The sequence below is a fragment of the Moschus berezovskii genome, chromosome 17 (assembly GCF_049115385.1).
Source record: "Moschus berezovskii isolate FMDL1 chromosome 17, NW_MosBer_1.0, whole genome shotgun sequence".
NCBI lineage: Eukaryota > Metazoa > Chordata > Mammalia > Artiodactyla > Moschidae > Moschus > Moschus berezovskii.
Window position 1 is genome coordinate 41,821,051 of NC_142476.1, and position 15,127 is coordinate 41,836,177.

Below are 15,127 nucleotides of genomic sequence, written 5' to 3' on the forward strand. Positions count from 1 at the left end.
CTGGTCCTGTGTTAGGTGTGTCTGTAAGTTCATAACGACTTGCTAATCTGTGGCCCAAAGTGGCCGTTCCACGTTCCATTCGTCCCTGGGAGTGCTGAGATTCCCAATGGCTTTGTGTTCTTGTCAGCATTTGGTCAGATGTTAATCTTGGCTGTTCCGTTGGTTTCAGTTTGGGTTTCCCTGTTGACTCATGATGTTGCACCCCTTTGCCAGTGCTCTCTATGCCTCTTCTCGGGTTTGAAGGTTTTGTTCGAATCTCTGCAGATTGGATTGTCTTACTGTAACAGTTCACTGGTGGCTCAGATAGTAAAGAATCCACCTGCAATTCAGGAGACCTGGGTTTGATCTCTGGATTGGGAAGATCCCCTGGAGGAGGGCATGACAACCCACTCCAGTATTCTTACCTGGAGAATCCCCGTGGACAGAGGAGCCTGAAGGGCTATAGTCCATGGGTTCTCAAAGAGTCAACGACTAAGCGCAGACCCTGTGACAGTTTTATCTTTTGGCTCCGAGATGTGAATGTATGTGATGTATTTTTTCCCTGCAGGTGGCTTGCCTTTGCTCCAGCCCCTCTACAGGTTGGGCCATGGCCAGCAGCGTCGCCACCCCCTCCAGATCTCACCAAGAGTGGACCCGGCCACACCGCTTAGCACACATTCTTCCTCATTGTACACATTTCTCACCTTGTCTCCCGGACTCCCAGGGCTCCTATTCATCCTTCAGAGCCCTGCCTGGCATCTGCTGCCCAGAAGTGAGCCTTCACCACATGAAGCTACTTGGACTTTTTAAAAATTTTTATTTTTTTAAAAAAAGATTTACTTATATTTTTGGCTGTTCTGCGTCTTTGTTGCTGTGCACTGGGTTTGTCTAGTTGCAGCAAGTGAGGGCTACTCTACTTGCTGTGTGAGAGCTTTCCATTGAAGTGGTTTCTCTTGTTTTGGAGCATGGGCTGTAGGTGCTCAGGCTCAGTAGTTGTGGCTCGTGGGCTTAGTTGCTTCACGGCACATGGGATCTTTCTTGACCCGGGACTGAACCTGTGTCCCCTGCACTGGCAGCGGACTTTTAACCACCAGGCCACCACAGAAGCCTTACTTTGACTTTTAGACTTCATTTCCTCACTAGACCAGGAGCCCAGGAGGCCATCCAAGACCTTGCAACCCAATGCTGGGGTGTAGTGGGGAGGGGGCAGGGCAGGGGGAGGATGGTCCAGCCAGCAGTGCGGCTCCCCATTCGGGCTTCGACTCGCTAATGCATGTGGGTAATGTTGGAGCAGTCCAAGAGGGAGCTGGAAAAGAATTTCCAGACACAGAGCATTTCAGAAGGGAGTGAGTTTATTAAGAACAAAGAACAGAAATAACGTGGGCACTGCGAGCACAGTGGGCTGACCTCTTGACAAACCAGGGAAAAGGGACAGTTTTTGTGGGTTAATAGCCAATTGTTATAGCAAAATTCCTGCTGGACGGTTGGCGTTAGGTGATTGGTTGGGGAGCTATAGGGGCATCTTTGCCTAATGCGGAGTCAGGAAGCTCCTTAGTGATCATCAGGGGCTTTTGGCAACAGTTACAAAGGGGCTCAGTCAGTTTCAGAGGTGACCTTGGTTCTGGGCTCTGCTTCTGTGGCCTTGGGGGGAGGCCACAACAGGTAAGTCCTGCTCCTCGCTGTGCCTCAGTTTCCCTGCCTGCCCGGCATGGGCAGGGTGAATGAAATGATCTCTGAGGATGTATCAGATGTGGGGGAGAGTCAGGATGTTGGGGTTCCCCCACCTGGAGGAGCACCCAGGAAATGGGAGGACAGTAAAGGCGTGGGAAGGAGCAGAGGAGGTGCTAGTGCCCCAGACCAGGCCCTAGGCCCCTGCCATACTATTGGGTGTCCAGAATATTCTAAAGCACTACTCAGAGTCCATCATGGCCAAGCCAAGGCGGCAAGGGGGTGCAGCCTTCACTGGAAACCCCCAGGTGCCTGCAGGCAGTGGGGAGACAGTGTCTGAGTAAATAGTGGGGCAGGAGCCCAATCTGATGTACCCTCCTGGGGGATGAGAGCTGTGCTGATGGGCATCTCACAGGGGCTCCCAAGCCGCTGGGTTGAATGCCCTCCACGCTGCCTCCAACCCCTGGAGTCCATGGGGTTGGGGGCCAGCTCTAGCCTCTGAGCTCTGGAAGCTTTGTGGAACAGGAAGGTGGTCAATCCCCGCCCCACCCCCATGACTGAAGCCCTGCTGTATCCCAGGCTCTCCTCCTCAGGCTCCCCTAGAAATGGAAGTAGGTGGTGACCATGAGCATGTGGTGGATGCTAGCCAGTTCTGCCAGCAGAATTCCTGCCTGGGGAGAACTGGGAAAAACTGGCTGACCCATGTGCCTGCAGCCTGGGGATGTGACCTTCCCGTGGAGTCCTGCCCTCCCAGCATCCTGCTCTGTGGGAGGCGGGGCTCCTCACACCCTCCTTCTGCAGCCCAGAGGTCCCTGCCCCTAGGCCTACTCCCTGTCCATCTGAGGACTGCCGAGGAGCTGAAAAGCCTGGGTGGGGACAGCCCCAAGACCCACTGGATGGGAAGATTGGGGTTCGGGTTTGAGCACAGTTGGCTGGGGTTGCGGGGGAGACTCTGGGCAAGACCTGTCCCTTTCTGAGCCCCATCTCCCCTTCAGCGAAGTGGAGCAAAACTGTCCAGTCCAGCCCTTTTCCAGAGACGGGTGGGGGCGGACACAGAGGGGAGCCCCTGTGATCATCAGAGATGGCTCAGTGCACCTCATGGGTCCTCCAGCGGTTGGGAAGGAGCCACCCTCTGCAGAGCTGAGGGAAACGGGGTAAACAGCCAGAACCACAGCCTGGCAGAGGCGGGGACACGCACTGGGCACACTGCATGGGGGCTGCCGGTGTGTCTCTGGAGGACTGGTTACCGTTTCTGCAGAGTCTGAGACAGGTAGGGGGGAAGCCAAGCTGAGCTCCTTTGGTGGGCTCAGTGTTGTGGGGAGGAACAGGTGGGCTCTCTGGGGGTCAGAGCAAGGGAAGGCGCAGATGACCTTTGGGGGTCACCTGCTTCTATAGGAATTCTAATGCATGAGGGAGGGTCCAGGAAGCTGGTTCCCTGGGTGAGGCAGAGGGAGGATCTGTGATTGTGGGGGGCCTCACCTCTCCACTTACATGTCCCTCCCCTTGTGGCTCAACCAGTAAAGAGAACTTCTGCAATGCAAGAGACCTGGGTTCAATCCTTGGGTCGGGAAGATCCCCTGGAGAAGGGCATGGCAACCCACTCAGTATTCTTGCCGGCGAATCCCATGGACAGAGGAGCCTGGCGGGATAAAGTCCATGGTGTCGCAGAGAGTCAGACACGACTGAGCGACTGACATTCACTTTCACTTTCCCTCCTTTGGCCTGGTCAGCTCCTGCCGCCCACACAGGCCGCACCCCTCCCAGCCTGACACTGGTCTCCCCACTTCTCCCCTGAGCATAACCTGCACCTGACTGAGCTGTCACCGAGGGGCCTGCTCCCCCGGCAGCTGTGGGCCCAGGGAACACTGGGGACTGGGGAGCAAACCCTTCCTGTCTCAGGTGACCAACACCTGTGTGGCTTTCCAGGGCACTGCAGCCAGGGTCTGAAGTGTCCTGAGGGGGGACATGGAGCCTCTGCGAGATGGAGTCCACCACTGTGGTGCCCGGGGCCCAAGGCTGACACTGGGAGCCTGGTGAGACCCCTGAGCTTCTGCCTGTCCCACTAGCCAGCCCTATCCCCACTCCTGCCCCTTGGGTGTGCCCCAGTGACCCCCTCCCTCCCCAGTCCCTGCCTGGGCCATGTCCCTGTCCTGACCTCACTTGGCCTCTGTTCCCCAGTATCCAGATCTCCTGAACTGACCCATGTTGCTGGTGCCCAGTCCCCCTGACCTCAGGAGAACCAGACCCACCCTCAGCAGAAGACTCCTCTGTGGGCCCCTCCCCAACAGCTCCACTCAGGGGTCTCAGGTGACCCCACTGCAGGTAAGGGTGCTTCCTGGCCTGGCTGCACTTTGCTGGAATGTGCTATGGGGTGGGGCCCTGTGGCCAGCACCCATCTCCACCCCCAGCTGGCAGCCAGTCCTGGGTGATAAGCCCAGATACTCCTGCAGCTGGGTGGAGACCATCTTCTTCTGGCCAGTATGGCTCCCCTGCCAGTCCCATTGTCACTTCTCAGGGAGGACCCTGACGGCCAGGCAGAACCCACTCTGGAACTAGGACCTCCGGTGGGGCTTCTCCCAGCCTCCGGCCCAGAGCAGTCTGTCTCTCCTGCCAGCTGGGCCCGCTGAGCCCCAAGCCCAGCGCAGGCCTGCAGGGAGGCTGATGGGCTGTCCAGCCTGGAGGGCCTTGGGATCCCTGGGGGTGGGGTTCCTACTCTGCCACAGGGAAGCTGCGGCCTGAGCAGGGCAGTCATACTCAGCCATTCCCGGAGCTGGTCCTGGGGTGGCATTTCTGCAGAGCATGGTCAGTGCCGTCTCCCTTAGGCGCTGTACCTCCTCCTCCCACATCGCTGTGCCCTGGTGATGACCCTGGGCAAAGAGGAGGAGATGGGGGCTGAGTGCTGCCCAAGAGCAGCCCTGGAGGGACCTCCTCTGAGGGAGTTTCTGGGGGTCACTATGGGCTGAGGGCAGACACCCCACCCCTCCCGGTCCAGGAGTTCCTCCATTCACAGCACCCACCAGCAGCAGCATGAAGCTCCTGACACAGACAGGGGGCACAGATAGGGGCTCCCTCTGTGGCTCCCATTCTTTCCCCCAAGATTCTCACAGCCGCACTGCACAGGGGACATGGCCTGGGTACCTGCCAGTTCATTTGTGGCCAGAACCTGTGGCTCAGAGTGGCCCCTGTGAGAGAACCAGGCCCCAAGAAGGCCTGACATTCTTGAAGAATGATCTGACATACCCCAGCAGGCTCACTGTGGGGCCAGGAAGAACTCAGGTGCCTTTAGGTTCCTGTGGGTGGGTTGAACCTGCCGGAAGTATCCAGGTGGCCGTGGTGGGTGGGCTCCCTTCAGCCCTGTCAGCCCTGAGTGCCCTGGACCCCTGGGCAGCAGGGTACCAGGTGAAGCAGCCACGGGGGAAGTTGCCTGGTAGGCTGTGTGTTCCCTTCTCCCTGGGGAAGTCCACCATCCCCCTCAATGCCTGATCGAGGGTCTGCAGTGCCGTCTGTGACCCAGGTAGGAAGCTGACCCTAACCCCAAAATCCTGCTGCCAACTGATGCACGCCCTTATTCCAGGCAGATGTGCTTCAGCACAGAGGGTACCACATGTGGCTGCCACCAAGATCACTTCTGTGATAGCAGGAATGGAGATGACTGTCCTGGGGCTGGCCCCACGCCATCTGCAGAGCAGGCCAGAGGTCTCAGGAGAGAGGTGCGCTGGAGGGGCTGGGCACTCTGATCCCCAGGTCTCTGGCCAGTGCAAGAGCAGCCTAGTCCCCTGAAACCCTCTGAAGACACAGACCCCAGACCCAAGCCTGAGGTAGCAAGCCCAGCTCCCTGTCCTGACCTGGGTCCTTGGGCCCCTCTGCCTTCCCTCTTGTTGCTCAGGCACTGAGTGGTAGGACAGGCTGTGAAAACTGCCCTCCTGGGATCTTCTCTCCTGACAGGCCCCTGGAGGAGTGCCTGCCCCAGACCCAGTAGGTGGTCCCCGTGGTCTTAGCCCCATGTTCCTGGGAGGTAAGGGCCCTCCCCAAGCAGAAAGCCCACAGGTCTCACCCTGGCTGCTCCCCGTTATGTGCCAGCATCCAGAAGACGTCACCTGCACTCTGGGCTCACACACACACATCACCCCAGCAGAGAGAGCCAGAGCCAGCAGGTACCGGTTTCCTGGAGGTGGATGATGGCCCTTCCGTGGAGAAGATGCAGAGGGGTGCTGCTGCCCCTCCTGTGGTTCTGAGGTCAGGGCTGGGGGAGGGCTCCAGGGGTCCTATAAGGGAGGTTCTGGAGGTGAAGACCCCTCTCCTGCAGTGGAACACCCCCACAGGCTGACCCCTGGCCCCCGAGCTGGCCTGGGTGCTCAGAGACTCTGGAGGGAGCCTGGGGTCACTGGGCGGGGGGGGGGGGGACTGCCGCAGTGAGGGAGTCTGAGGGTCCTCTTTCCCCACCCTGCATCCCCTTCCTCTTCCTAGGTCTGTCCCTCCGTCTGCGGCGTTGGCTCCAACAGTTTCCATCCCTGACACGGTTCTCTCCACACTCCTCCTCCTCTGGGCCTGTCTCTCTCCCACTCTGGGTCTTGAGGCCTCACTGTCCTCTCTTTCTTGCCCTCCCCTTTCCCGTCTCTCCTTCCTCACTCCATCCTATTCTTCCTCCTCCAGCTCCCTCCTCTCGTCCCTACCCCCACCTGCCACCCTCCACCCCAGCATGGGGGCCAGAAAGTCAGATAGACCTGCGTTCACACCCGGAGCTGCCCACTAACCACGTCATCCAGGCCACTGCCTCCGCCTCTCTGAGCCCAGGTGTGGGGTGGGGACCCTTGTGGACACATGAGCCTCAGTCCATCCAGCTGCTTTATTCAGGGAAGAAAATCAATGGATAAAGAGCTTGATGTGAAATAGGAAATTTACACAGTCTCGACATGTCTCCTGGAGCAGGCTCATTGCTAGGATGTGTCCTTGCTTCTCATGACTTCCCAGAAAGTTTGAGGAGAAACAGAGTTCTAGAATCTCAAGTCATCTCGCCCCAAATATATCTTTTTAAAAATTAATAAGTCTTGGTCATGCTAGGTCTTTGTTGCCGCACAGGCTTTCTTGGGGTGTGGTGAGCAGGTGGCTCGTCTGGGTTGCAGAGCTCAGACTTCTCACTGCAGTGGTGGAGCATGGGCTCTGGGCACAAGGGTTTCTGTGGTTGTGGCTACCAGGCTCTAGAGGGCGGGCTCAGTAGCAGTGGTGCACAGGCTTAGTTGCTCCACGGCACGTGAAATCTTCCTGGACCAGGGATCGAACCTGTGTCTCCTGCATTGGCAGGTAGATTCTTTACCATTGAGCCCCTAGGGAAGTCCCAAATATATCTTTCAATAACAGAGGGGAATTCTCTGGTGGTCCAGAGGTTAGAACTCGGGGCTTTCATTGCTGTGGGCCCTGGTTGGAGACCTAAGGGGGCTTCCTGGTTGGCTTTGACAGTAAAGAATCTGCCTGCAGTGCAGGAGACCTGGGTTCGATCCTTGGGTTGGGAAGATCTCCTGGAGGAGGAAATGGCAACCCACTCTAGTATTCTTGCCTGAGAAATCCCATGGACAGAGGACCCTGGCAGGCTACAGTCCGTGGGGTCCCAAGAGTTGGACATGACTTAGCAACTAAACCACCAGAGGAGCCTGGTGGACTACTATCCATGGGGTCCTAAAGAGTTGGACATGACTGAGTGACTAACGCTTTCACTTTTTCTGGGGAACTAAGATCCTGCAAACTTCATGGCCAAAACCCAACCAACCAACAAAACAAAGAAACAAACATAACAAAACAGGAAATGGAGCTGAACATGACTCTAGTTTAGAAATCCCTTCCAAATGTGATATCCCTATGAGGCTGCATTCAGGCCCATCCCGTCCATTCCAGCCCCAGGAGGGAGGGGTCCACAGGCCCTTCCTCCGGATGAACTCAGGGGGCAGGGGAACAGGGGGGTGTGGTGCCATGAGGGGCTGGTGGCTGCCGCCTCACAGGGCTGGCTCAGTGCTTGCGCTGCTCAGGGGTGAGGGGAGGGCTCAGGCCGCCTGTGGCTGATGGGGAGGTGGGTGGTGGTGGGGTCAAGCCCTTTGAGTAGTAGCCCCTTTCTCTGCAGGGTGGAGTCTGAAGCAAGCTCAGGAGGGGTCCCACCAGCTCCCCTTGCCTCCACACTTGGGCCTGGGTGACCTGAAGCCCCCAGCAGGCACGATCAGAGATACCTCAGGTGTCCGTGTCCTGGCCCCTTTGTCAGCAGGTTGGTCCTTCCCAGTGACCTCGGTTGCTGTGTCCTCCAAAGCCCCTGCAGTGACATCCAGCAGGGTTTGCAGCTCTCGGGGAGCTGTGTCCACTTTTTATCCTGTGGGATACATTCATTAGGCTCGGCCCAGCTCCAGCCTCCAGGTGTCTCAGGGCCCCTGTTCCAAAGGAGGAGTTGGGTCTCTCTTTCCAGGTTTGCAGGTAGGGCTGTAGACAAAGGGCCCAGGAGCACCAGAGGCCTGGGAGCTTCTGCCCATCCAAGTAGCATCCCCTGAATTGAGGGGACAGGAATTATCACCTGGAGAGAGACTCTGCCTCTGTTGGGTCTCCTGTGAAACAGATACACCTGTCAGGAGGGGCCAAGCAAAGATGGAGGCCTCTCCCCAAGAAACTGACCCTTTCAGAGACAGGTGAGGCCAGGGGGACAGGGCTGCATGCTAACCTGATCCTCAATGGCCCAGGGCACATGAAGAGATACAGGGGCAACCCTGCCCACTTCCTCACTGCCAATCCCTGGTGCCTAGCTTGCCCCAATCTGACCATCAGGCACAGAGTAGCGGGTCAGCACTTCAGCGAGGAGGGTCCCTCCACCTTTCAAGGAGGACATTGGGTGCTGCCTGGCCGGCCTACTTGGAGCCTGGCACCCGGGCGACCCAGGGTGAGGACATAGCAAGGATGTGCTGACAAGCCCCGAGATGACTGCTGACCTCCCTGATCTGGCTGTCATTGCTGAGAGTCTGCTCCTCTTCGGGTGTGCATGGGGCTTCTTAAAGGCCAGAGCTGGGTCTACGCAGCCCAGGTCCTGGTGTCCAGCTGGGACCTGGCGCAGACGAGGAGCCCAGGGCAGGGCAGGAAAGAGAAGGGAATAAATGAACAAACCGATAAAGGAGTGAAGCACACCTGGGCTCTTGGTGGGGACACAGCCCTGCTCACAGGACTGCTACATCTTTATCCCAGTGCCTCTCCCAGCTGCTTACAGCCTGCCCTGTGCCCCCACTGCCCTCTCAGGGTGGACAGGAGCTCCAAGTCCATGGCAGTGAGTGGGCATCGGGGAGGCAGAGAGCTCCCTGGGTAGAGGCTTCTGCATCCTGTCCCCCCTGCCATCGAGAGACCCCACGACGCAGTGGCTCTGGCTCCTTGGGAGGTCCGCATTCCCAAGGGGCAAGGAATGCTGGGGAGACTCTTGGGGTCTGCCTCCTCTGGGTCTGAGGGATGGAGCTTGGAAAGTCTCTGGGCTGTAACTCCTGGGGACCTGAGCCCGGATGGCTCACAGCTTTGTTCACCAGGTGGCTTTCTGGTTTTCAGGCCTGGTCAGTGTATCATTTCAAGTCCCAGACAATAAACGCTCCAGGAGGAACGTTGTGCTGTTGGTCCCAGGGCTTGCTTCTGTCTCAGAAGGGCTGCTTCACCCTGGAGAGACGAGAGGTGGGGTATGGAGCAACACACGTGGCACCTGAGTGCCTGATGCCCAGAGACCCCTGAGGTACCATGGCCTCCGGGGTTGCACTCCTGGATTCGGAACTGTGACATTTCCTGTTGTTTCTCCTTCCTTGGTGGACAAAGGGCTCCCTGCCACTGTTAGTCTCTGCATGGCCTTTCCTTCCTGCCTTCAATACCCAGGAAATAAAATCCTTCTCTTTTTGACATAGTAACTCAATTTTGGGGCCCGGACTTCCAGCCACCCCAGCACCCTCATCCTTCCAGGCCCAGCAGCAGGTTCGAGGCAGCAGCAGTCATCTTGGGCCTTCGTGTTCCCCCTGTTGGTTGGGGGCCCTGTGGAATACAATGAAGTAGCAAGAGGGGGCGCCCCTCTTCCCAAACCCCAGGTGGGCTGCTGGCTGTCGCTTCCTTCTCCAGCCGAGTCTGGGGCCTGGAGCCGCCAGAAACCGCAGACTCTCCGCGGGGGTCAGCGGACACCCAGGTGGGACTCCGCTGCCCGGCTTGCCTTGGCTCCATCTCTCAGCCTCCGTGCTAAGGGCCCTCGCTGGTAAAACTGAGCGATACTGGAAGGCGTCGCAAGGCTGTCGTGAGGAATGACAAATTCACAAGGCACCTAGCAAACTGCTGTTGGTTCTTTCAGGTCTATTTTACCCAAGGTTTTGGGGTTAAAGCAGATGTTTAGTTGGCATGATAATGGACAACTGTCATGGACTTTCAAGATACGTTTTATTTTAGTCTTGTTAGACCACGGAAAAACTAGGCCCTTGGGCTACCCTCGGACTCCTCCACCAGATGGGACCCCACCGGGATCCCAGGACCCTGGCCGCTCCGCCCCTTATTTTTCCGCACACTAGGATCGAGACCGCTGATCCGGGTAGGGTGCTACACTCTGCCCCGGCGCGCCGCGTGCCTTCGGCCGGGTTGCCAAGCTCCGCTTGCTACCAGCAGCACCTTTGGCTGGGGGGCTCATGCATATACAAAATCTGAGCACTAACAGGTACTAAGCCGGCCCGACCCTGCTTAGCATCCGAGATCAGACGAGATCGGGCGAGTCCAAGGTGGCATGGCGGCAGACACAAAATACAGAGACTATTTTGCATACGAGCCGCTGCAGTAGGCGGGGCCAGGGCGGAGCGAGGAGGGGCAGGGAGGAGCCGGGCCACGGCTCTCCCAAAGTGGGGCGGGGCGACGTCTGGGGCGTGCCCGCGGCGGAGGCGAGTTGCGCGCTGGACTGTAGGCGGAGAGGCCTGGTGGGGACCCGGGCTCGCGGCTGAGATCTGGGGCGGCCGGCGCCATGAGCACCGTGGACCTTGCCCGCGTTGGCGCGTGTATCCTGAAGCACGCGATCACCGGGGAGGTGAGGCTGGGTGGGCTCAGGGCGGTGGGTGCGCCCCGGCACCTGGCAGCGGCATCCGAGTCCCGCGTCTGGGCGGGGGGCGGTGGGGGTGGGGATCTGGGCGCGCTGGCTGGACGTGAGCGGCCCTGGCGCGGGGCTCGGGGTGTGGACGTGCTCGCAGGCCGTGGTCTGGCGGCGCTCCTTACCCGCCCGCACGCAGGCCGTAGAGCTGCGGAGCCTGTGGCAGGAGCAGGCGTGCGTGGTGGCCGGCTTGCGGCGCTTCGGCTGCATGGTGTGTCGTTGGATCGCCCGGGACCTCAGCAACCTCAAGGGGCTCCTGGACCAGCACGGCGTGCGCCTGGTGGGCGTGGGGCCGGAGGCCGTGGGCCTGCAGGAGTTTCTGGATGGTGGCTACTTCGCGGGAGGTGCCTGCGCTCCCCACCCTCCTCCCCCAGCACCGACCCCTCAACTGCCCAACCGCCCTGAGACCCCTCTCCTCCTCAGACTCGGGGCATTCGCCTGCCTCCTCCTCGTCCAGCCCTGAGCCTTCTCTCTGCAGGAGGGGTTTTGACGTGCTCCTGTGTCCTCTCCCCTCCCCTCCCCTCCCCCTTCCTCCCTTTCCCTTCCCCTTCCTCCTCCAGCTGTTGCCCTTACCTGCCTGCCCAGCCATGATGTTCCTCCCACTGTGGAGGGCTCAGTGGTGACTCTGGCCTGGAATCAAGACCAGAAGTCTTTACTGTGTCCTCTGCCAGCCTCCTACCTCCCCAGGAGCCTGATCCTGAACTTCCTCGGATGTTTCCCCACAAGCCCAGTAGGAGTGGCTGGGCCTAAAGCCCAGACCGCACCTGCTCCCACCCCACCCCTCTGGCCCACCTCTCTCTCCAACCTGTGATGTGCCCTCACAGAGTCCTGCTCCTCCCTTTTCCCCCTGTCCCCTCTGGGCCTCTGCCCTTCCTGTTAACAGTGAGGACACTCAGCCCTGTTCTGTCTCTCCTGGTCATGGGTGGCTGAGCTGGGCACCAGGGGTGGGCAGAGGGCCGGATACAGGAGAGTGAGCCCCCGGGGTGGGGGGTTGTGGGGGAGGGAAGACAGGACAGGGGCACACAACTGTGGTCTCTGCTTTCCAGAGCTCTACCTGGACGAGAGCAAGCAGTTTTACAAGGAGCTGGGCTTCAAGCGGTGAGCTGGGAGCTCCGGGCTTCACTGCTGCCCTCTTCTTCTGCCTGCCACCCTCTCCTTGGCCAAGCGGACTCTGGGGGCATCCACTGCTCCAGTCAGCCCTATCAGGCTCTCTCGGGTGCCTGTGTCTGTTATGGGCTATAGGTTAGGCTTCTCACCCAGGACTTCTCCCTAGCTGGCTGCAGCAGGGGCCTGGGCCTAGGGTGCCAGTCAGGGGCCCCTCAACCACCTTGGGTGCCTTGCTCCAGGCTGGCTGCCTTGTCTGATTGGCGGTGCCAGCTGAGCCAGATCCCCAGACTCACCCTGTCCACACTCCCCACACCCTCTGTGGGGCCCTAGGCCTGCCAGCCCGGGCTCTGGCAGCTGCTCCTGGGGCTGGGCCAGTTGCTGGCCTGGATGCCCCATGTCCCCTGAGCCCCTGGCGAGTTGGGGTGGGGCTTGCTTGTGGGAACTGGTGGGTGCGTCTTGTGGAGTCAGGGTCGGGGGCAGGCTCTGGGGCCCGGTCTTTGGTGCAGAGTCGGAGCCTGCACAAACCAGCTGTGTCTTGGCAGGTACAACAGCTTGAGCATCCTGCCGGCTGCCCTGGGGAAGCCTGTTCGTGATGTGGCCGCCAAGGTTTGTGAGGGCCAGGGTTGTATGGGGCTGGGGTGCAGGGCTTCTGTTGAGGGCTTACCTGGGCTCCTCCCCTCCTCCAGGCCAAGGCTGTCGGCATCCAGGGGAATTTGTCCGGGGATCTGCTGCAGAGCGGAGGGCTGCTGGTGGTTGCCAAAGGTGGGCTAGAGCACGGGTGTCAGGAGTCAATGTGTGGTCACGGGGTGGGGATTGCAGGGCCACATGCTTAGGTGGGAAGGTCTTGCTGAACTTGACTCTGCCCTGACCCTTCCTCCCTCCCTCCGGCTTGTTAATCAGTTTTCCTCTTTGCAGTGTGGCCCAGCTCTCAGCGTCCTCTTAGCTGGGCAGGGTGTGGCCAGAGCAGCTCACGCATCTCCCTAACCAGGTGGGGTGGTGGCTTCACAGGGGCACCCTGACCTCTCCACCCCCACCTGCTGCAGGTGGTGATAAAGTGCTGCTGCACTTTGTCCAGAAGTCCCCGGGTGACCACGCTCCGCCGGAGAGCATCCTGCAGGCCTTGGGCATCTCTGCAGAGGTTGGCCCCAGTGAGCCGCCCCAGGTGAGCCCAGGCCTGGGGTGGGCACTGCATTAAGAATGCCTCTCCCCCCAAATTCCCCAGGGTTGCGCACTTGATGTGGCCAGACTTTGAGCTGGACCTGGATGGCTTTAGGTGATTCTGTGCCCATGGCAGCCCCAGGATGTCACTGTCGCCTGCCCCACTTTGTGGTGATGGGCCAGGGGCAGGGTGGTTGTACGGGCAGGCACAGCAGGGCCTCTCTGGAGGACAGGGGGTCACTCAGGGGCTGCAGAGAAGAGGAGTGGCCTGTCCTCTCAGCCCAGGAGGGCTGGGGTTGTCCCAGGTGACTGTAGCCCATATTAGCATGGTTCTGGTGGCCGACCTTCTGTGCTCCACGTGGAGGGGACTGTCCAGCATGCTTCTCCTCCTACTTGGGCCTTAGACCCCCCTGGAGGGTCTATGGCCCTGGAGGGTGGGATGAGTGGCTCTTGGCCCCAGGGGCATGGCCAGCCTGATGGGCCCCTGCTGCCTCCACAGTGTGATGAAGAGGCATGCTCGAGGTGAAGGTCCCAGGAGGTGTCGCCTGCCCTGGGCACACTGGGAGCTGGATGTGAGCAGACTCCAGAATCTCTGGGTGCCCTGGTCTGTGAGCAGCGATGAGCATTAAACTGCAGTTTCCCGGCAGCGTTTCTTCATTGCCTCTGAATGTTGTGCTCAGCAGCTGGGGCCTTGATCACTGATGGTTTCATCTGGGCCGGCGGGTGGTCGTGCATCCTGAGGCTTCACTTTCCCCGCTAGGAGAGCCACTTACCCTGGTGGGTTGGTGGTGGTGGACATGCCCCTGGCAGTTTTTCTGAAGACCCTGGGCCTTTGGTGCCTGAAGGTCAGGGGTCTGCAAACAGGCCCAGGGTGTGGGAGATGAGGGTGGGGTGGGCTCCATCTGATAGGCAACACCCCAGGTGGGAGGCCAGCCTGGAAGGCTCGGGGTCAGAGTTCATGTCTGGTGGGAGCTAGTTGGGTTCTCGGGAGCACTGCTGGACAGCTGGGGACTTGTAGGGAAGCCCTCCTGGGGGAAGGCCTTGCTTAGAGAAGGTGTAGCTCCCTGAGGCCCCGTCACATGGGGGTGACCAGCACCTCAAAGTTGACAGGTACAGAGCAGAACTCCTGTCCTGCTCACCTTCAGGGGCTCTCATCTGAGTCCAGATGAGTTTCTCAGCAGCCCCACCGTGTCGCCTGGTCTGGGCCTGGACAACCACAGGGGCATTCTGGCTGTTCTCCCTGTCCACCCGACCCCCTCACCCAGCCTCTCTGTAGTCATTTGAAACTCAGGGCACGTGACAAGCTTTAACCCCTCACCGGCTTCCAGTTCCACAAACCCCCACATCCAGATAGTGGGGTGCAGCTTGCATCCCCTCTGCCCCATCGCCCACCTTAGTTCCTTCCCGAGTCAGGGGCATCGCCTTGTGGTGGGCATTCGGGGGCATCGTGGTCACTGCTGTGCGTCAGCACAAGGACCCTGGGGGTCTGTCAGGAGCGCCCTGCCACGTTCCCACTCGGTCTCCAGCTGTCAGTGGCAGGTGCAGCGGGAGAGGGGGCACTTTATCGGGTACTATCACCCTGACGGCTTGCCCTGGGCCCTGCTACACAGACAAGGCAGCCGCTTCTTTAAAGCGTTTACTTAGCTGAAGTCTGAAGCTCGTGGACATCTGAGGAGGACGCGCTTTGGAGAGCGGGCGGAAGACGGATAACCGGATAACCGCGTCTACAGGGCTGCGGTGGGCGGCGGAGACCCTCGCGGGCGGGCGCAGAGGCGGCGCTGGGCAGGGCGGCGCTCACCTCCGGTTGTCTGAGGCGCCAGCTGCGGTCCAGGCCCGGTGCGGAGGCCGCGCGCGGCGCGGGTGGGTCAGCTGCTGGCTGCGGGGTCCCCGCCGGCGGCACTGTCTCCGCGCGGATGGGACGCCTCGGGGCGGCGGGTGGGACGCCTCGGGTCGGCGGGTGGGCGTGGGCCGCGCAGCGCGGCTCGGCCTTGGCTACCAGACGCGGCATCGCACCTTTGGGTGCATGGGGGAGCCATTGGCACAGTGGAACGCGTCTGCGAAGGCGCCCAGGTTCTGCAGCGAGCCCAGCACCCTGCGGGTGGACGG

At 60.0% G+C, this 15,127-nt stretch overlaps 2 protein-coding genes across 3 annotated transcripts in view; one reads left to right on the top strand and one right to left on the bottom strand.

The window, feature by feature from the left end:
- The first annotated feature begins 10,537 nt into the window (after positions 1-10,537).
- Positions 10,538-13,667, top strand: PRXL2B (peroxiredoxin like 2B). The gene is made up of 7 exons (XM_055418818.1): positions 10,538-10,696; positions 10,896-11,100; positions 11,803-11,854; positions 12,406-12,469; positions 12,550-12,625; positions 12,907-13,025; positions 13,521-13,667. The coding sequence occupies exons 1-7, from the start codon at positions 10,634-10,636 to the stop codon at positions 13,545-13,547; spliced, it is 606 nt and encodes a 201-aa protein (XP_055274793.1). The 5' UTR covers positions 10,538-10,633; the 3' UTR covers positions 13,548-13,667.
- Positions 13,668-15,013: 1,346 nt separating this feature from the next.
- The window catches only part of MMEL1 (membrane metalloendopeptidase like 1), a 39,484-nt gene continuing 39,370 nt past the window's right edge, over positions 15,014-15,127 (bottom strand). For both annotated transcript variants that reach the window (XM_088845049.1, XM_055418819.2), the window contains one exon: positions 15,014-15,113. In XM_088845049.1, the coding sequence (XP_088701175.1) occupies positions 15,014-15,113 (100 nt within the window). The remainder of the gene's footprint in view (positions 15,114-15,127) is intronic.

Coding starts and splice junctions, on each gene's coding strand:
- PRXL2B (XM_055418818.1), top strand. CDS start 10,634: ATGAGCACCGTGGACCTTGCCCGCGTTGGCGCGTGTATCCTGAAGCAC. Junction 11,101..11,802: donor TGGTGGCTACTTCGCGGGAG/GTGCCTGCGCTC, acceptor TCTGCTTTCCAG/AGCTCTACCTGGACGAGAGC. Junction 12,626..12,906: donor GCTGCTGGTGGTTGCCAAAG/GTGGGCTAGAGC, acceptor CACCTGCTGCAG/GTGGTGATAAAGTGCTGCTG.